Below are 21,614 nucleotides of genomic sequence, written 5' to 3' on the forward strand. Positions count from 1 at the left end.
TACAGAGTGAGTTCCAGGACAGCCAGGGCTACACAAAGAAACCCTGTCTTGAAAAACAAAACAAAACAAAACCATAAAATCCTTGTTAGGCAGTTACCAAAAAGGAATTTTGACTTCACTCAATAAATTCATTCCCTGGGAATACAAAAAGGCAAAGGAAGCAGACGATTTTTTTAAGAACTCTGTATTGGCTGATTAACTAGCTGAAGTATGGGCTGAACAGTCAAGCCTGAAGGGGAAGTGTCCTGAGGTCATGCAAATAAAGGTGCCCGGCCCTGTATACTTAAAAGGGAAAAGGAAATCCACATAGATAAGCAGGAAAAGAACAGAGAGAGGACACCAGGCCACATTTACAAAATAATATATAATATAATATAAAATATAGGGCCTGTGCTTAGTCGGCAAGCCTGACAAAGATGTGCTAAAATCTCACTAACATTAATTTAAAATATTAACATTAATATAAAACTTAAAACTATGCAGTGCTCCAAAGTATCCTGTAGCCTTACAGTCACCTTACAACTGGACAGTGCAGTGTTTAAGCCGAAAATGCCCCCAAGTAAAGGCGAGGTAAGGAACCAGTTTCACAGAGACACAGGAGGGCAAGAAGTGATGAAAGCTTCCGGAAATCTCTCCCGGCTGCTTTCTGGTCTCTACCTGAACAGCCTTTCTTCCTCTAACACAATATTTTGAAACCAAAGTCAAGAGAGCTCACCCACCTCTGGTTAAGCCTTCCTATCTCCACGGGAGAGAGGAGAGTTAGAACCACACTCCTGTTACAAGAGGGAAGTAAACCACATCTTTTTCTGGGAGCAGGAAATGGAGGTAAGACACGGTATCACTATGTAACTCTAAGCTGCCTGGAACTCACTAGTAGACCAGGCGGGCCTCAAACCCAAAGAGATCCCCCTGCCTCAGCCTCAGTTGCTGGGATTAGAAGCATGCATCACCACGCCCAGTTTAGAGCCAAGTAAACTGAACTGTGTAAGGCATTATTTGCAATTCTAGAATCGAAGAAGCAAACAGACGGAAAACAACTCTTGGTCTTTCCCTCTATCACAGGCTCAGGTTCCACTTAGAACGGAGGAAAGGAAAGTGAATTCAGAGAGCGGAATGAGGTACAGAAATCAGAAATTACCTTGTTAGTGGCTGATCTGGAAAGCTGGCCGCCTGTCACTTCCTGGAGCTCAGCTGCTGTGACTGACTGGACTCTACTGCTTCTTACAAGGATCGCTTTACACGTAAGCTAAGTGAAAGTTCACCGTGTACAGAGAAGCCTTTACGGCAGACTGGAAGTGTACCTGGAGGCAGCTTCAGGCCAGACTTACTTCCGTTTAACAACCCTCTTCCCAAATTCCCACATCAGACAGACCAAGGTTGAGCTTCAGCTTTCTCCGTCACTTCCTAAGTCACCTAAACATTCACTTCCTGAGCCGCCTAATCCAGACCACGGCTTTGATAACATCTTTGTTCAAATGGTTCCTAAATCCAGATTCATCCATCTAAGACAGGCATTCTTTAGGATATCTTGTAGACGTTTCAAACCCAACATTCAAAAATCTGAGCTTTTACCATCCCCTGAGCCTTAGCCTGTTTCTTCTCCTCTGTATCAACCAACCTCTGAATCAAAAATTTTACACTCAATAAACCAGCTTCTTGTCTGTGGTAGGAGCTCAGAAGAATGACGCCAGGAGCTCCAGGCTGCGATTCCTGACAACGGAGGGGGCGAGCTACTGCTTACACAAGGATGTAGGACCATTCGCAACTAAGTAAGCGCAGGGGTCTAATTCTAAGCCACTGAGAAATGAAGGCAACCCTGCTGCAACATTGAAAAGAAGTCGAATCCGTGAAATAGAACAGAAATAGATACATTGTTTCTATTCTTTTTTTTTTTTTTTTTTAATAATTCGAGAACCTTTATGTCCCTATGCCTGAGAATTGTCACACACCAACAGATCCGTGTGAACAGACATTAGAACAAAGGTTCCTATTTCCCTGACACAGGAAGTTCAAGCCAATAATACACAGTAAAAACAAGGGTTAGGGTTTATTTACCTTTTACAACCATTTAAATATAGTTTTTTTTTTTAATGAATGTGACTGTTCTTGGGTTTTTTGGTGTGGGTTTTTTTTTTTTTTTTTTTTTTTTTTTTTTTTTTTTTTTTTTTTTTTTTTTGGTGGTGGTGTTTTTTTTTCTTTTTTTTCTGTGTATAGTCCTGTCTCTCCTTGAACTCTGTAGAGCAAGTTGGCCTCGAACTCACAGAGATCTGCCTGCCTCTGCCGCCCTAGTGCTGGGATTAAAGGTACTGTGATTAAAGGCATGTGCCACCACGGCCAGGCTGATTCATGCTATTTAAAACCCAAAGGTTTCATTTATACAATACCTGCCATCTGTACAGGTAGGACCATCGAGACTTGGTGCGATTAAAATATCCAGTGGGTAGATTAGAAACACGAATATGCAGAGTTTCTCACATTGTTCCTCAACCCTCTCAAGTTCAGAGGACCTGGGTTTAAATGTCAGCCCTGCTTTCCACCGGGTACAAGAGTCCTCCTCTGGAAACTGAGCACTTGTCCCAGCTCTCTGAAGGTAATGAAAGGAGGAGCAAAACAGGGAGGAGCACAGCGAGGGAGCACAGCCCAGGAACTGGGAGGCAACTGCAGAGAGGTACAAGTCTCCCCATCACAACAATGAAAGCTGCTAAAGTTTCAATCTGGAGAGTCCTCCACGGTCTCCTATGCTGGAAGCGCAGTGCCTTATCTGTGACACTGTCTACAGGCTGTGAGGTGAAGGAGGCAGAGCCTGGCTGGAGGACAGGGCTCACTGGGGACTGGTCTTTAAAGGTGCTGCCTGCCCTGGCTCCAGCCTGTACTCCTTCCTGTCTGAGCCATGTTCACATGCTCTTAGCATCAATGACTGGGCTGCTCTACACCTCACAGTAATAGAGAATAACCTTCTGACACCAGGAAACAAAATACAGCCTCCTCTCTCGTTTCTATTGGATATGGCATTCACAGCAGAAAAAAAAAAAGTGATCAGTGTAGTATTTAAGGACTCTAGGATTCACAAACGCAAAAGTGTTTTGTACTGTCCAAAATATTAAGGCCCAAGGAAGGAGCTAGATCTGTCTTTCCTGTTCCAATGTGGTTCAAGATCTCTAGACATGCCAGTGACAGACCGTAAGAAAATCAATCTCAAGACATATTTCCTGAGAGAAAACCAGGATAAACTGGTTGTCTATCTACTCAGCTTTGGAGACAGCTAATTCCCCAAGGAGTGCCATAAGAAGTGTATGTATTATTGATTAAGTTTCTATTAGTGATCCTCATCACACATAGGCATACTGAGTATGAATTATGAATCCAGGATAAGTGAGTATGTTATAGCCTAAGGCCCTGAACGCATTCCACATGACATGCCATCATGATACAAGCTGGCTTACGTGGTACAGTCATGATTTTCCTTGCCTCCTCCTTCCATGCTAGGAATCAACCCACAGCCATTTACAAACCAGGCGAGCTCTTTATCACGGAGCTACAACAGCCTCAGCCATTGTCATATTTCCTGATTCTTCTCTGCTGGCCTTTCTTATTCACAAGTCTTATTAAAATTGTGACTAGAAATGCCTGGAGTAGCTTGCAGAAGGCCATTCAAATAATCCTGGGTCACTATGGTTGATGCCATCTCAGCCCATCTCCAATCCACAGCGAGAGTTTTGCTTGCAGCAAGGTGTGGCAGCACTGACTTTATCAGAGCGGAAGTGAGAAAAAGAATAGAATGGACTGGCATTGAATGGACTGGCTAGCAGGTACTGGTAACTGCAGATAGTTAAATCCATCAGAGGACATAAGCCATTCAGTCCACAGGCAACATAATGTTAGCAGTGGCCAGATGATGTCAAAAGTTTGCGCAGAAATCATACGTCACAAGGAGCCATCGTCTCCTCACTGCTGACTGACAATTTCTGGCCTCCTAGAAGTCTCACTGGATATGCAATCAGAAGGAGCGGGGGTGTACATCCCCTGCTCCAAAGAATACACACCATCCTTAGATTCCCCTCTCCTAGGAAGAGATGGCGGAGCTGAGGCCTGACACCTAGATTACTGCAGTAGCCACTGGCCTGCCCTACACTGCACTGCTGCTCATTGGACCGTGCCTGCTCACCGGACCTTGCCTCTGTGAAACACACAGTAAGTGATGTTTAAATCAGTGCTTGTGAGCAATTGTTTGGACTCCAGTCAGCTTCCTGGATTTCTTTTGTACCAGTTTCTCTTATGCAAAACCCCACATAAATTACGTAAATCCAAAGAGTTCTCTACACCCCTTCCTCTCTTCTCCTTGAACACACCATCCTCAGCCTAGCACTTCCTGTCTATGTTGTAAATATCAATCATAGGTCCTTGTCATTAAGCAATTCTGCTGTGAAGGATTCATTTTAAACAGGACCCTTCTGTGTCCTATTTCGACATGTGACCTGCCATCAAGTGACCCCAATGGAATGGCTTCTGCGTTTTTAGAGTTTGCAGAGGCATTATCAAGTCTCCTCTCGACGGTTCCCTTAGATTGTCAGTATAGAAAATGGCAATATGGCCTATGTGTAGCATGAGGATAAACCTAGTGAATAGACCTTCTAATGTTAAAACAATATAACATCATTGCAGTTCAGAAGTAATATTTTTTAAGCTTTCAAATAGCATTTCCCACGGCCCAAATCCTTCATTATCACAATGTTGGTTAAAAAAAAAAATCCATGTGCCAGAACCCACCAAAACGAGGATGCCAGAGCACTTAGAATAATGTGCTCAGAAAATGAGACTATCATTCCCAGCTGAGCTGCGGCGCCCGGGAAAGCTGTGCTGTGAACAGGCATACAGAACACGTGGCTAGTGTCTTAGTTACTTTTATACTGCTGTGACAACACGTCATGACCAAGACAACTTGTAAAAGAAAACATCTAATCTGGGGCTCACAGTTCCAGAGGCTTAGAGTCTATGACCTTTGCAGGGAGCACAGCAGCAGGCAGGTGGCCATGACACCGAAGCAGAAGCTAAGAGCTCACATCTTGAGATGACAACGACTTGGCAGAGAGAGGGAGCTAACTCAGAACAGCTTAAGCTTTGGAAACTTCCAAGTCTATACTGAGTGAGGCATCTCCTCCAACAAGGCAGAGCCTCCCTACCCTTCCCAAACAGGTCTACCAATGGGGGAGGGGCAAGCACTCAAATATATAAGCCTATGGGGGCCATTCTCACTCAAACCACTACAGTTAGGGAGATGGGAATCTTTTGCCTTTTTACAGTTGAAAGGCCAGGGTTAGAAGCTCTTCCAGAGTTACCCTGAGCTGAATCCCAGCCCTAGAGACTCCAGGAAGGGGATCAGCTACCAGCACAGACTCCAGCTCTAGCCCCTCTTGGGTGTCTTCCCTCTCCTGATACTGACTCTATTGTTGCTGTGATGTACCAGCACACCTCAGCCTGCCAGCCTGTTAGCTCTAGAGGCCCCATCCCCATTCTAGACCACAGCTTCAAGGGCACTAGGAATTGCCTAGGTTTTAGACCAGTCTCTGTGACACTGGCCTGCTCCTGCCTCTGCCAAGGACCTACCCAACACCTTCTTGGAAAGCACAACCTTCCTTTATGTGAACATGCAGTCATTTTGTGGGGGTAACAGCAGGGCAGCCCAATTATTTGATCCAAGCTTATTTCAGAGAATGATTTCACCATCCGACCGTTATTCAACACTCATACAAAAGGCAGTTCTCTACTTACAGGCCTTCTGGTTGAAGCACCTTGAACAGAGTGATAGAATTCTGGCTGCACCCGGCTATTTTTCTTGATTCTTCGCTTCCTCCCTGATGAGTCTTGTTCACTCTGATGGTGAACTTCCACCACAGGCTTCACTTCTTCAAGCCGGGCAGCTGCAGCTGCTGCAACTCGCCTCCTGATGTGTCGGGGGCTTGCTCGGAATCCCTGTAGCAGGAAACACACACAGGAGTTCAGATTTCCACTGAATTTGTATAAATTTTTCTGGAGTTAGTTGAACTGAGTGCTCCCCAAGTTCCCCTAGTTAATGAAATCACTTACATTCCCAATATGAGTCTAAGAGATTCAACATGCATGAAAAAAATTATCCACAGGGCTCAGAGCACTTCTCCATTAGGAAATGACCTTGAGATCTAGTAAGTTGAAGGAGGAATGAAAAAGAGAATAGGACCCTGCTCTACCTCTGCATTGTTTAGATGAGTGCACCTGGTTAAACAGGCTACAGAGGATAGGGTGGGACATAGGACAAGAGACCAGATAGATAGTTTTAAATGGCAAAGACACAATCTAAAAGTCACCTGGGAAGTGAGTCTCAATGAGGAACTGTCTAGATCTGGCCTGTGGACGTGTATGTGAGTAACTGCCTTGACTACATTAACTGAGGTGAGAAGATGTGCCCACTGTGGGCAGCACCATTCCCTATGCCTGGATCCTGGAGTCTATAAAAGAGGAAAGAAATGGAACAGAACTAACCACGTATGCATTCCTTCTCTCTCTGCTCCTGGCTGTGGGTGTAGCTTGATTGCTCAAGTTAATATCTAAGGGGTGCACCCCTCTGCACCCCTGAGAGCAGAATCTCTTCAGAGGGTCTGTAGAGATGCAGAGCATCATTACATCATATGCAAAGGGAAGCTCCAGAGCTAAAGCAGAGGGAGCGTGGTCAAGAATGTGAACTAGGGAGTGATGTACCTGTGTCCAATGCTCACTCATTGATAAGCCACACAATTTATTAAACATTCCTAACTTCAGCTCCCTACTCCACGAAATGTCTGCATTCTACTCATAAGACTTTTAGCTTCTAAAAAACGGTATATGTAAAATACAGAGCAGCATATCTAGAAAAAAGCAGGTGCTTGGTAAGACGGTTACATGTGTTCCTTCTCTCTTGAGGTAAGGTAAGCATAGCTCTTCAGACAAAGAAACAAGTTCAAATAAGCCATAGTGTGAAAAGAATTTCAGAAGTTATCGGAGATGGTCTCAGTCTTCCTGTGGCAGAGAGCAGAAAGCAATTTAGCAGAGAACAAAAGAAGTGATTCACACTGAGTTCACAAACACACGGAATTCATACCGAGTTCACAAACACACGTGACTCACACTGAGTTCACACACACACAAGCACCGCTCTCAGTGGTAGCAGATCTCAGGGAAAGGAACTGAATGGCTTAGTTTAGTGGGTGGCAAGCCCTCGAAGGCTGAACAGTACTTATGTTCCAGGTGAGGGGCAGGATTTAGGAATGAACGAATACGTGAAACGGCAGGTACACGTATGAAGTATTTAGAAGCAGTGGAGATGCTATGTGATGACATGCCTACAGGAGATTGTAAGTCGGGGGTGGAAATTAAAGGGGTCAGTAAGCAACAGATATTCCAGTGGTGGGGCTCTGTGTTTGTGCTTTGTCTGAATTTTAGAAAAGAAATAAAAGAGTAAAAGATTGCAGTGAGATTAACAACACCAGAAAAGAAGCATGTCCTAAAAAAGGTCTAATGGTGGGGGGGGGGGTGGGCTGCTGGAGAGATGGCTCAGTGGTTAAGAGCACTGACTGCTCTTCCAGAGGACCTGAGTTCAATTCCCAGTAACCACATGGTGGCTCACAACCATCTGTAACGGGATCCTATGCCCTCTTCTGGTGTGTCTGAAGGTAGCTACAGTGTACTCATATACATAAAATAAATAAATCTTTGAAGAAGAAGGAGGAGGAAGAGGAGGAAGAAGAAGAAAAAGAAGAAGAGGAGGAGGTCTGATCATGAATGTGCCCGGGTCTGAAAGGTTAGTGTGTACAGGAGACTTCTCACTGAAGAGCCTGGAGGTGGGCTGGCATCTGACTGTGGAAACCTTGGACACAAACTGGAGGATGTGAAACACGGGAGTGTATGTAGAGGAGGCCTACATGCTGCAATCAACAGAGAGGAACAAGGAGGAAATGCAAACAGATTTTCAAAACCGACATCACTGTCTGGATCCGCTCTTCTCACATCAGCCTGCTCCCATCCTGCCCCTGTGTGAGAGCCCAGCTGGCCCTCTTCAACTCAAAATAGATCCACAAGATCTCTGCAGCCCCCATACAGCCCAGGGGGTATTACAGCAGCTGCCGGGAAGAGGATTAGGACAGGGATCCGGGGTCAACTGCAAACCATGCTTAAAGCAGAAGTTGGGTCACCCAAAGGAACTGGTGACCATGGACTTGCCTAGAGTCCAGGCACGTGTTCCTTTCCTCGTCTGAATCAGACTCACTGAGGATACTTTGTGTAGTTTGAAGACTGAGAATCTCAAGGACCATGACTTATTCTGACCACTAGGTGGCATTAGTGACCACTGCTAACTTCTCTAATAACGGAGTGAATTTAAGGTTTATCTGATAAAATGGAGATTCTCTTCTTATGAATAATAAGCAGCTGTCTTTTGCTGGTTCCCGTTATTGGTAACAGTCCTCAGTTATCTACAAATCCTAGAAACACTTAGGAGGTGAACATTGCTCAAAACTCTCTTAAATTCACACACACACACACACACACACACACACACACACACTAGAGTAGAGCATAATCCTGCAGTCAGTCTGGAGAACAAGAATCCATCTGCTCTACCTCTTCTAGAACAATCAAGACTGCCCAAGAAGACACTCAATGAAGAATCTGGATTTGGTTTGGGGTTTTTTTTTTTTTTGTTGTTGTTGTTTAAATTATATTTGTGTATGTGCCTGCATGTGTATCTGTATGTGTATCTGTATGTACGTACATAAAAGTGTGTCTCTGTGTGTATATATGTAGGGTGTGTATGGTAGGTATGTATGTGTGTGCATGTGTGTCTCTGTGTATGTGCACAAATTTATCTATATGTGTGTGCATGTGATGTGTGTATGTGTGCATGCGCAGGCGTGGATGTGGTATGTGTGTGTCTACGACATGGTGCACCTGTAGACATCAGAGGACAACAGTACCCAGGACTGATCTCCAGCTGTCAGCCATCTTGCTAGCACATAGAATTGCTTATTCTCTGAGTAGTAAAAGTAGAAATTAACTAACGTCATCTTTTCCCAAGCTTTCATCCAACCAGCACAGATTCTGCTTGTTCATTTTGCTTTGTTTTGAATTTTACCACTGCTATGCAGATCTCTGTAAATTCTACTCTAAATATAATTTCATTATTTTACTATCAAATTTTCTAAGCATTAGAGTATGGTGCACAGATTTTACATCCAGCCTATCTGGATCTATTACATGATCTCTGGTATTTCCTAGTTGTATGTTCTTGGTTAGACATGTCACTATTTCCTTACCTGTAAAATGAGTATTAAAACTAATTACTCCATAGGTTTGCAGAGGAGAATAATGATTCCACATATGCAAAGCTTAAATGCCTGGCACACAGCAAGGCAGAAGTGTCTGCTATGATTACTACATATATTCTTGAATATACCCAGGCATGAAAGGAAGACAGGTCACACTTCCTGCTGAAGATACGAGAGGCCTGATCCCTGGGTGAGGGTTCTTGGCCCTGCAGATTCTCAGGCATGCAATCTGCAGTGAGTTTAACCACTGTGCTCACTTGCTGGTCCTACTGGCTGTGGTTTTCCTGCATCCATTACAATGCATTGATATCACTGTATCGCTCACTTACTGGCTGCTGCGCCAGCAAATTTCAGGCAGTTCAGAACTGTGGTGACCAACACCATGAAGATGAAACCATCACAGGGCGGCCTACTTTATTTCCCTGAGTCACTGTGCAGGTTCAAGATACTTGCTTGTCCCAAACACCATAAACCATGACCTGACAGAAGGAAATTTTAGTTTGAGACAGCAGGTGGTGCTATAAGCTGGTTTTGTGTGTGTGTGTGTGTGTGTGTGTGTGTGTGTGTGTGTGTGTGTTAGGATTCAAAGGGATAGAGTCCTTTTCTCTCTATCCATTTGACCTTGATACCGCATGGTAAACAAGGGTTAGAGAATTGGGAGGGGCAGCGGGTTCCTAAGAGGATGCCAGTTACTTTCACATCACACCGTAACACCACATCAAAAGAGCAGCTTGGGCCTTGACCTGGCCACAAAGCTAGAGAATGAACTGGTGATGATCAATACAATTAGCCATCCCTTCCTGACCCCAAACTAACAAAAGGCACACAGCTGAAGGAAGACAGGAAGAACAGTGACAGAGCAGCTCCACCACACGGCTAACAGAATCAGAAGGTCAAACTCCCCATCAGAAGTATGAGTGGGGGGGGGGGGGAAGGATGAATGGCCAAATCAGAGTCGACAGGTGTGTGTGCACACACTTGGACATGTTGTTCTGAGAGAGAGAGAGAGAGAGAGAGAGAGAGAGAGAGAGAGAGAGAACATGGAGTTGGGTAGGGAGGTGAGGGATGAGCTAGAGGGGTTGCTGGAGGGAAAGGAACAAGATCAAAATGTATTTGTATGAAACATTAAATAAAAACAACTGTGATTGGCTCGCTCCAACCTCACACACCCATCCTGAGTTTGGGGGGCGGGGGGGGAGGTCACAGAGCATCCTCTCACTGGACAGTGCAGAGAGAACAGTAAGAGGATACAGCAAATTCTCTCTTCCTCAGCTCTCGTGAGGAAACAAGAGTGTCATTTATACAAGTTGTCATCCTGGGCAGACTCCATGAGGGCTTCAATAAAGCCCTCCACAAACAAAGCCACGAGGGGCTGGGTCTTGGTTTTTCTGGTTCACCTACCCCCCCCCCCCCACTCTTTCCCTCAGCTCCAGTCTTATTAAATATCTTCTTCACCTTTGTACTCAGGTCTGGTTCTCTAGGAAACGGGATTAGAGAGAGACTCCCTACCCTCAGGCCACCTCACTCAGGCACGGCTGCAATTTCCTGCTCTCTGGTAACAACACCTGTGTCACATGGTTTGCTCAACTTGAGGAAACCTAGACATGTGTGGGAAAAGGGGACCTCAGTGGAGGAAGTGTCTCAATTACACTGATCTGTGGGCGCGTCTCAGGGGAATCCTCTTGATTATTAACTGATGTGGTAGGGCACGCCCCTGGGCATGTAGTCTGGGTTGTTTAAGAAAGCAAGCTGAGGGGCAATCGGGATTGGCTGGCTTCTCCACTAGCCAGGGCACTGTTGGTTCAGTGCATGACCACCCACAGCTATGGCAAGCAGGGAGTTCAGTTTCCGAATGCCTACAGGAAGGTGCTCTTTGACAAGGCCAAGGCCAACACACACCGATTTCTGCACAGGCTGACCCGTTAGGGGTACCCTATTGCAGAAACCCCATCCAGGCAGGGTCACTGCTAGCTTCTGGAACTACCTTATTCTGCACCAGCTTTTACTACCAGGCTCCGAGTGGAGACATTAGCATCCAGACTCTGGGGCCTGTTGGAAGGAGCCTGCTAATCTTGGGCTGGCTTGCCTTGGCTTTTTGAGGTCTGTTGTTTAAATGTCCAGTCCTGACCTTTCTGGGAAACTGGGCACAGAGGGAAGAGGGGGGGAGTGTTGAAGCAGAAAAGAAATTAAAAGAAAAATGCACATTTAAAACAAAAACAAACAAACAACAACAAAACCAAGCTGAGCATGCCAGGGAAAGCAAGCCACAAATCTCCCTCTGTGCCTCTGCTTCAGTTCTTGCCTAAGGCTCCAGCCCTGGCTTCTCCTCTACAGCCTATAAGCCAACTTCCTTCAAGTTGCTTTCAACCAGTTTTGTCAAAACAAAGTAGAACACTACCAACCCCTTTAAATAGGTGGTGGAGATTTAGAAGTCTCACGGTAGGGGACTTCACCCTCTTTAAGGCCATTCCAATGTTTGGGCACTTTCTGCATAATGACTTCAAGACACAGTCTTCAGTGTGTGGAGGGGTGTGGGGGTGAAGGTTGGGTGTTCTGGGGAAAAGACTGAACTTGAGATAAACCCTCTTAGACTTTAATTAAACACATAGAGTACTGTTAAACACAGGTGTGGTATTGACAAAAGGTCTCTACTCCCTCTGTCCAGCTCCTCTGGGCTCTGTTAGAAATTATTTCATTGCCGGGCGGTGGTGGCGCACGCCTTTAATCCCAGCACTTGGGAGGCAGAGGCAGGCGGATTTCTGAGTTCGAGGCCAGCCTGGTCTACAGAGTGAGTTCCAGGACAGCCAGGGCTAGACAGAGAAACCGAAAAAAACCTATGTATATAAATATATATATATATATTTCATTCTTTGAATCTGTGGATTTGAATCTTTCAGGTTCTTCATGAGCAAACAGAAGGTGCAGTGCCTATGTTTCTGTGACTACAATACTAAGTTAGCATCGGTCCCCAACTCTCATCCATGCTGGACACACCATGTAGATGTCTTCCTTTTAAGCTGATGACAATCACTACCTGCCATATTTTCTTCATTCATTCATCAGGTGATTGACCAGCCATTTTAAGAGATACGTAATAAATATGGGCATAGAAGATCTTGATTCAATTCTCCTGGATAAATAACTAGAAGTAGGATCCTGGAATCATATGATGGTTCTATTTTCATTGTTTGAGAAACCTCTGTTCTATACTGTTTGCCATAGTTACCATATTACTTCACGCACCCCAAAACAATACAGAAGACCTGCAATTTTCTACATCCGGGCAACACCTTTTAAAACAAAGATGACAACGAAGATGATATGGTGATGAAGATGATCTATGTGCATATGTGTGTGTGTGTGTGTGTGTTACTTGTGCCTGTGACTGTAGTGACTCTGGAGGCCAGGAGGGGGCATCATACCCCTTGGCGTAGACATTACAGGTGATTGTGAGTCACCTGATTTGGGTGCTGGGAACCTATGCAGGTCTTCTGGAAGAGCCGTACAAGCTCTTAACCCACAAGCTTCTGCATGAGCTCCTGACAACGTGTTTTTGTGAGAGCCATTTAACAGGTGACACCTCACTGTGATGTCTTGATGATTGGCGGTAGCTCACTATATAATCCCATTAAGACGCTCCACAGTACCTACAGCTGGCCTGTTAATAATCTGACACAGCTCCCAGGTTGGCTCAAAAGATTAAAGCTCCCATGTGCAGCCTTGGAATATTAAATAGGGGCACACAAAGACTGAAAAGAATGAAGAGGACATTCAGTAGATCCAGATCTAAAGACCTACTGAGGCTGCCTAGTTTTCGTCTGTTTTAGGCAGTAGACTTGACTCTCAACTCTACCATTTATCTGTAATTGCTTTCGGTTCAAGTCAGGTATGTTATCTATAAACAAGAACCTTGAGTGTGGGTCTCTGGGAGACGGTTTATTAGTTTAACTGAGGTGGGAAACCACGCCCACTGAAAGGGACACTATCTATGGGCAGGGGATTCTGGGTAGAGAAGACAAGCCGAGAACTAGCACGCATGTAATAGCTCACTGCTCTCTGCTCTTAATTGTGGACATCACGTGACTAACGGCTTCCTGCTCTGGCCTCCTCCACTTCCCACAACGATGAACTGTATAACCTGGAATTGTGAAACAAATAAACTCTCCCTTTCTTTAAGATTTATTCATTTTATGTATATGAGTACACTGTAGCTGTCTTCAGACACACCAGAAGAGGGCATCGGATCCCATTAGAGATGGTTGTGAGCCACCATGTGGTTGCTGGGAATTGAACTTAGGACCTCTGGAAGGGCAGTCAGTGCTTTTAACTGCTGAGCCATCTCTGCAGCCCAAACTCTCTTTCTTAAGCTGCTTCTGTGAGGGTATTCTATTACAGCGAAAGGATATAAAACTATGACCTCCATAAAAGCCTGATGGACTCTGATGGAGAAATATTGGGGCCTGAGAGTCTGTATTTTTAACAAGCTGCCAGCAGATCCTAATCCTGTAGGTCTGCAGATCAAGCTTGCAGTATCCATACAGGACTGACAGAGGCTGTGCAGCCCTTCCATTGGCTGACACATGTGCACAGAGACTGTAAGTGAAGGGAGCACCCACAGCAGCCACTGGCCTAGTCCAGATGGGTCCTGCCTGTGGCCTCTCCAGACTCTGGTGTGGCTGTGCATTTATAGTTACAAGAAACTCAACTCTGTGCATCCAGAACACAGCTCAGCTCTTTTTTCTTAGAGTTAAAACAAATTACTCAAGCAAATACAGTGTGTATCTGATTCTGCACCCAAAGTCACCGGAGACCACAAGCACAAAGCACAGACTACGCTGAAGAAGTAAAAACCAAAGTACCAAAAGGAGACTAGGAGTTTGGAATTACTTGACATATGACATCTTCACTAGATACACTAAGTGCTTTGAACTTATAGACGTAGGATGAGCCGTAGCCGGCATCAGTGTGCACACAGAAAACAACCCAACACCACTCCTGGCTGACACTTCCAGTCTAGAATTTTGTGCAAATTCTATCATTTTTTCCAGTCATTATCAGGTAATTAAAAGTTCTCTGTTGCTATTTACAAGATGGCCTCATCACAGTGAGATCACCTCGCTTGTCAGTTTCCCAAAAGAGCCATAATAAATACTCAGACATCTTTTGTGCCAACGAATTCTAAATCAAACTGTTCACAGTCCGACCGCTTCTGCTGAGACTACTTTTAAACCAACCGATCTGCCTGTCTCTGCCTTCAGGAATTATCACACATGATCTGGTGCCAGCTTTGCCTCAGGCTTCACAGACGGCAGCCAAGTTTTCTCAGTGGTCTCTTTAAAGCTGTTCTCATCACACTTACGAAGGCTGAGGGTGGGGCTCGGCGAGCTGTGAGACAATTTCCTAATCTCTTAACGGGACCTACTCAATACTTCAGCTGCTAATCATGTGTGGCTATTTTCATTCCGACTTTATTTCACTTTGCTTTTTAAATTATTTTTAGAATGTTACACGAGTGGGGTGTTTACATCATTTCCAATTCTCTTCCTTCCTCCAGTTCTTCCTGTGCCGGCCTCTCAAATGTATGACCTCTTCAGTCACTGTTACACATATATGTACATATGTGTGGACAAACACAACCTACTGAGTTCACTTAGTGTTTATGATATGTGTATTTGTTTAGGGGTAACCACTTGGGAATATATAACGTATCTGGGCTCTTCCCTGGAGAAGACCAATTCTCTCTCAGGAGGCAATGACCACCTGTATCTCTCTGTGTAATGGTGGGGACCATGTGGAATTCCTCTCATCTACAGTGGCATGTCAACTAGTGTGGTCATTATTCTGGTCTTGTTCAGATAACCATATTGTTGTGAATTCATTCATGGGTGCAACTTCCTTGCCATATACAGAGAACACTCTCTCTCAACAGATGTCCCTGGGGTCTCTGGCTCTTATTATCTTTCCTCCCTGTCCTCCTTCCGGTTCCCTGAGCCTCTGGTGCCAGGGCTGTGCTGTAGATATATGTATTGGGGCTGGGCACAGTGCAGTTAGCTGTTTTCTACATTTTGACCATGTGAATTTCTATGATGGTCACTTATGCTTTAAAAAGCAGATTTTATGGGTTTGGGGAAATGGCTGAACAAGGTTCTCCTCTAAGGTCCATGACCTCAGCAGCCATGGGTAGTGAGCTTGGTTTAGAGTACGAGGCACGAATTCCCTCTGACTGAGGGTGCCGTCCAGGTAGACAGCTGTTGGTCACTCTCAAGGCAACAATGTCGCCACTCCACTTCTGGAGATAACATGCTGGCTATCGCTGTGGCTCACAGGCTTTACAGCTCATGGGAGTATTGATCACTTTTCTCCTTGGCAACTTGCAAAGCACTTTCCAGCTCCGTAAGAGCTAGTCCTCAGGGAGGAGGCTTATGGGTCACTTCCAACTCAGTTCCTCCAAGCACTGTGTCCAACGTGTGTGGTGCCTTTAGGAACAGTCTTGCCTCTGAGTTCCGAAAGGCAGCAATGAGCAAGGGAAGTAGCCTACATTATTTTAGGGAGTCTCCCAGACTCTTCTGTTCAGTAAGTCAAAGGGAAGTTTCCTACGCCTGGCATTGGGGCAAGTTCAATAGTTTATGGCTCCAAGGGAAAGTATCGTCACCTCAAGTGGATGAATTTCATTCATTCCTTCATTCATTCCATCCATTCACACACATCAAACGTGCATTTTAAAGTAAACATAAAATGTATGTTTCCACACAGCTTTTTCTTTTTTCTTTCTTTTTTTGGTTTTTGGTTTTTGGGGGCAGGGTTTCTCTGTGTAGCCCTGGCTGTCCTGGAACTCACTCTGTAGACCAGGCTGGCCTCGAACTCAGAAATCTGCCTGCCTCTGCCTCCCAAGTGCTGGGATTAAAGGTGTGCGCCACCACAGCCCGGCTCATCCACACAGCTTTTTCAAGCACCCTTGGTGTTATTTATCTCTTCCCTTTCCCTCTGTCTATACTGCACTTTCTCTCCATTTTTATTTAAATCACTATGCCGTTTCTCCTGTTTCTTCCTTCACAGCACACTGTCAGCACTAGTCAGCCCCCTTCAACACATCTCCTTCCCCCTCACCCACTGACACGTTTTATTACCTAGGTTTCTCTAGTCACTACAGATTATACCCTCACATCTAAATTCCCAGAGCTGGAGTCCACAGATAAGGAGACTACACCAGGGATACGCCATGGATAGGTATAGCTAGATGGTTCGGTAGATCTACTTCTAGCTTTTGGGGAATTATCCACACCAGTTTCCAATAACAGCTGCACCAGTCTGCAATCCCACCAACAGCAAATAAGGGTTCTCCTTTCCCATACATCTTCACCAAATCATGGTCTGCCGTTTTCTTGATCGTAACCATTCTCACTGGGGTAAGATGAAATCTCACAGTAGCTTTTATTTGTGCTTCTGTGATTGCTAAGGACGATGAACACTTAAAAGATACATTCTTACCCATCTCTTTTCTGTTGAGAACTAGAGAGTTCTCAGGTCAATAGACTGCATTTTCACTGGGTCATTTGTTTTATTAAATCTTTGGTTTTTGAGTTCTTTCTATGTTCTAGATATTAACCGTGTACTGGGTATGTAGCTAGCAGTGGTTCCTTCTCACTCTGTGAGGCTACTCTTCATTTAACTGATTATTTTAAGATTTTTAGATCTATGTGAGGTCAGTCCTATTTGTCCAATTTTGGCTGTAATTACTGAGCCAAGACAGTCCTATTTAGAAGGTCTCTTCCCGCACTTACATCTTGTAGAGGCAGCCTATGCTTTCTGGTACCCTTGCTGATTCAGGATTCACATTGAGGTCTTCAAACCATCTAGGGCTGATTCTTGTGCAGGCTGATAACCGTGGGTCTAATTTAATCTTCTACACGTGGATGAATATTCAGCTTCTCCAGCACCATTTGTTGAAGGTGCTACCTTTTCTTCAGTGCCTAATTTTGGCATCTTTGCCATATGTCAGATGGCTGTAACAAACACAGTCACACTTGGGGCTTGTAGGTTGCTCCGCTGATCTACAGATGTTTCTGTGTCACTACCAGTAGTATAGCTTGAAATCCGGCATGTGATTCCTCCAGCACTACTGCTCTTTTTTGCTCAGAATTGCTTCGGCTATCTGGAGTCTTTGGTGGTACCAAATACATCTTAAAATATCTACTTACATTAAAAATGTCGCCGGGCGGTGGTGGCGCACACCTTTAATCCCAGCACTTGGGAGGCAGAGGCAGGCGGATTTCTGAGTTCAAGGCCAGCCTGGTCTACAGAGTGAGTTCCAGGACAGCCAGGGCTACACAGAGAAACCCTGTCTCGAAAAACAAAACAACAACAAAAAAAAAGTCCTAGAAATTACAATTGGAATTGCATTGAATTTATAAATTGTCTTGGTAGGCTGGTCATTTCACAATATTAATTTGACCAATCCATGAGCATGGTATGTCTTTCATTTTTCAGTGTAGAAGTCCTTCATCTCCTATATAGTTTTGTTGTTGTTTGGGTGTGTGTGTGTGTGTGTGTGTGTGTGTGTGTGTGTGTGTATTCAGATGCTATTGGGAACAGAAGAGCTTCACTGATAATCTTTTTCTGCATGTCTATTACTGGGCTTTGTCTATAATTGTCTCTTAAGTTTTATTTTCTATCCTGCCACATTGATAAAAGTGTTGACCGTTTCTATCCAATTTCAGATGGAAATTTTGGAATTTCTTATGTATAGCATTGAATTATGTGTGAATAATGGTCCTCTGATGTTTTCTTTTCCATTTTATCCTTTTAATTTCATTCTCTTTCCTTGTTGCTCTAACTAGTGCCCCCAGGGGGCTATACTAAAAAGGAGTTGGAAGTGTGGACGTCCATGTCTACAGATATGTTAAGTCCACTGGATGTATGATATCATTTAGCTCTGATGATTTTCTGTTTAGTTTTTTTTCCAGATGACCTGTCTTGGAGCAATAGGGCATTGAAATCATCCACTATTATTGACTTACGTTTTTTATGGAATTGGGTGTGTCAGTTTTATGCATATTATGCTTATGATTAGGATATTTTCTTAGTTAATTGCTCCTTTTATTAAAATGATGTGGCCTTCTGTCTTAGTTAGGGGTTTTACTGCTATGAACAGACATCATGACCAAAGCAACTCTTATTAGGACAACATTTAATTGGGGCTGGCTTACTACACGTTCAGAGTTTTAGTCCATTATCATCAAGGCAAGAGCATGGCAGCATCCAGGCAGGCATGGTGCAGGAGGAGCTGAGAGTTCTATGTCTTCATCTGAAGGCTGCTAGTGGAAGACTGACTTCCAGGCAGCCAGGATGAGGGTCTTAAGCCCACACCCACAGTGACACACCTACTCCAACAAGTCCACACCTCCTAATAGTGTCACTCCTTGGACAAAGACCAAACATATACAAACCATCACGCCTTCTTTACCTCTTCTGATTATTTTAAGTTTGAAGTCTATTTTGTCAGATATTCAGATAATAAGACCCATCTTTTCCTGGTTCCATTTTCATGGGATACTTTTCTTTATTCTTTCCCTCTAAGATGGTACCTGTCTTTGAAGATAAGACTCTTTTACAGAGCAGAAAGGTAGATTTCATTTCTTAATTCATTAGACTAACTTGTGTCTTTTGATTGGGAGTTGGAGTCATTAATGTTTAACATTATTGAGAAGTCTATTTATTGTTGCTATTTTACTGTTTTCTCTTGTTTAAAGGGTTGTTTTGTTTATGCTGAACTGCTCTGCTGTTTGTTTTCTTATCTAAACACTTGGATATGCTAATTCCTCTCTTCAATCAAAGTGTTGATTCTGCAATGTTCTATGGAGCTGGTTGGGAACATGGGTTCTTCTGTTTAGATATCCTGGAAAGTTTTTGCTCTCTCCTTCAATAATGGAAGATAGTTTTGCTGGGCACAGTAGTGTAGATTGGCATCCATTGCTATAGGTCTTCTGGCCTTTAAAGTTTCCATTGATAAATCAGCTGTTATTCTAATGAGTAATTTTTTATATGAGTGGTTTCATACTCGTGAAGCTTTCAATACCCTCTTTCTGTAGTTAGTATTTTTACTCTAAAGTACCTTGCAGAGTTTCTTTTCTGGTCCTGAATTCTGTATTTCTTGTATCTTCGTGGGTATGTTTTTCTTGAATTTGGGGATGATTTCCTTTATTATCTTGTCAAAGATCAAGTCTAATTCAGTGACCTGGATTCTATCTTTCATCTATGCTTATAATTTGAAGATCTGGTCTTTCTACCATGTCCCATGATCCTACGTGATTCGTGCGTGTGTGTGTGTGTGTGTGTGTGTGTGTGTGTGTGTGTGTGTTTCCCATCCGTTCTACATAAAAGCTTTTGTACTAGTTACATTTCTGCTGTGATATCCAGGGCAGCTTATAGAAGGAACCATGTATTTGGGCTTACAGTTTTAGATGGATAAGAATCCATGGTAGCTGAAAGAACATGACAAGAAGCAGGCATGGTGGTGGAACAGGAAGCCAATCCCTCAGATCTTGAATTATAAACATAAATCAGAGACAACCAACTGGAAGTGGTGTGGGCTATCTCTTTATTTAATCTGTTTTCAAGTCCCAACTTGCCTTCATCATTCATTCACTGTCTATTTGTCTTGAACATCACTGACAATTTTTTTTTTTTTTTATTTTTTTGCTATCTCCTTAAGTTCATTGAGCTGTTTGTGACTTCTTTAAACTCCTTTGGTGAAGTTTAGGATTGTTCTTTTAAACTCTGTGTCCTGGAGTTTATAAGTAATTTATCAGAGATCCCTTTAATAGGACTAGTGGGTTGTGGTGGTACGCTACCATGACATTTCGCATTTATGTTTTTATTATATAGCCTGGGCATGTTAACTTCTTTCCTTGGTTGTATGTCTGATGTGGGATTATAGGTTGCCTTGGGCTGGGTCAGTGCAGGAGCTATGTGACCAGAGCTAGATTTTGTTAAGTATGAAAATGGTACAGGCACTCTTAGTTCTGGGAGACTCATTAGGGAATGCTGGTACTTAGGCAAAGCCAGTGCTTTAATTGTGCATCCAAAGTCAGGCCCGGGAATGTAAGAATGGAAGGTTACAGGGAGGTTTGCTTCTGGGCAGACTAACCCAGGAGCTCGCCTCGGGAGTCTCATTTCAATTTTAACTAATTTATATTTAACTAATTTATATTTAACTTCACGTCCATCAGTCTTCTCCCATCTGCGATTCTTTAGGTCCTCAATGTCCTCTCCACATTGCTAATTTATGTAAAAAAAAAAAAAAAGGCTAAATTATGGATGGATGGTTTGGGGAAACAGGACTGTAAACGATACATATCATTTCTCACATTTACTCATAGGGCTCAGTTACACAGCCATTACCTAATCTTGCAAGAAAAGAAAAAGAAAAACACTGGTGGTGGTTTGAATACGCTTGGCCCACAGGGATTGGCACTATTAGGAGGTGTGGCCTTGTTGGAGGAAGTGTGTTACTATGGGGGTGGGCTTTGGAGGTCTCCTTCTATGTTCAGACTCCACCCACTGCAGAAGAGAGAGCTTCCTCCTAGTTGCCTGAGGATGGCAGTCTCTCCTGATTGCCTTTGAATTGAGATGTAGACCTCTCAGCTCCTTCTCCAGCACCATGCTTGCCTGCACACTGCCATGCTTCCCGCCACGATGATAATGGACTAAATCTCTGAATCTTTAAGCCAGCCCCAATTAAATGTTTGCCTATCTAAGAATTGCCTTGGTCATGGTGTCCCTTCACAGCAATGGAAACCCTAAGACATCCATGGAGAAGGATGTAGCAGGTGTTAGAGAGAAGCAGAGCACTACTGAGCTCTGGAATAAATCCCATGGAGGAGACCAGCTCCCCGCCCTAACAATGTGGGCCTTCTGACCACAACTGTTAGGGTCTCAAACAAAATTAAGACAAAACAAATTGCACTTGCACAATTCATTACGCAGGCAAATGTAATCTGAGTTGCATGTCTTTCAAACTGCTCTAGCGCTAATGAGGTTTTACTTACACCCAGCTCCCTCTCCACTTACAGTAACAGTGCAATGTTTGGTTTTCAGGTGTCTCCAAAGGGCCAAACACTGTGCATGAATTATCCCACTATTTCTTGTAATTATCATGACCTAAGAAGAGAATGCTATTTTGATGCCCATTTTACAGGTAGGAAAATAAGATAACTCAGGATTTTGCCTAACATCTGTTATCTGATTCAGTACTGAAGCCCTGGAAAGCTGACCTAGGCTCCC

General features: G+C 43.9%; 1 protein-coding gene across 12 annotated transcripts in view; it reads right to left on the reverse strand.

Moving 5' to 3' along the window:
- Nucleotides 1-21,614, reverse strand: part of Dst (dystonin) — a 385,515-nt gene that overhangs the window by 323,053 nt on the left and 40,848 nt on the right. For all 12 annotated transcript variants that reach the window (XM_076915117.1, XM_076915116.1, XM_076915122.1 and 9 more), the window contains exon 3: nucleotides 5,770-5,970. In XM_076915117.1, coding sequence (XP_076771232.1) covers nucleotides 5,770-5,970 — 201 coding nt within the window. The remainder of the gene's footprint in view (nucleotides 1-5,769; nucleotides 5,971-21,614) is intronic.

Source organism: Arvicanthis niloticus, chromosome 17 (genome assembly GCF_011762505.2).
Source record: "Arvicanthis niloticus isolate mArvNil1 chromosome 17, mArvNil1.pat.X, whole genome shotgun sequence".
Lineage (NCBI taxonomy): Eukaryota > Metazoa > Chordata > Mammalia > Rodentia > Muridae > Arvicanthis > Arvicanthis niloticus.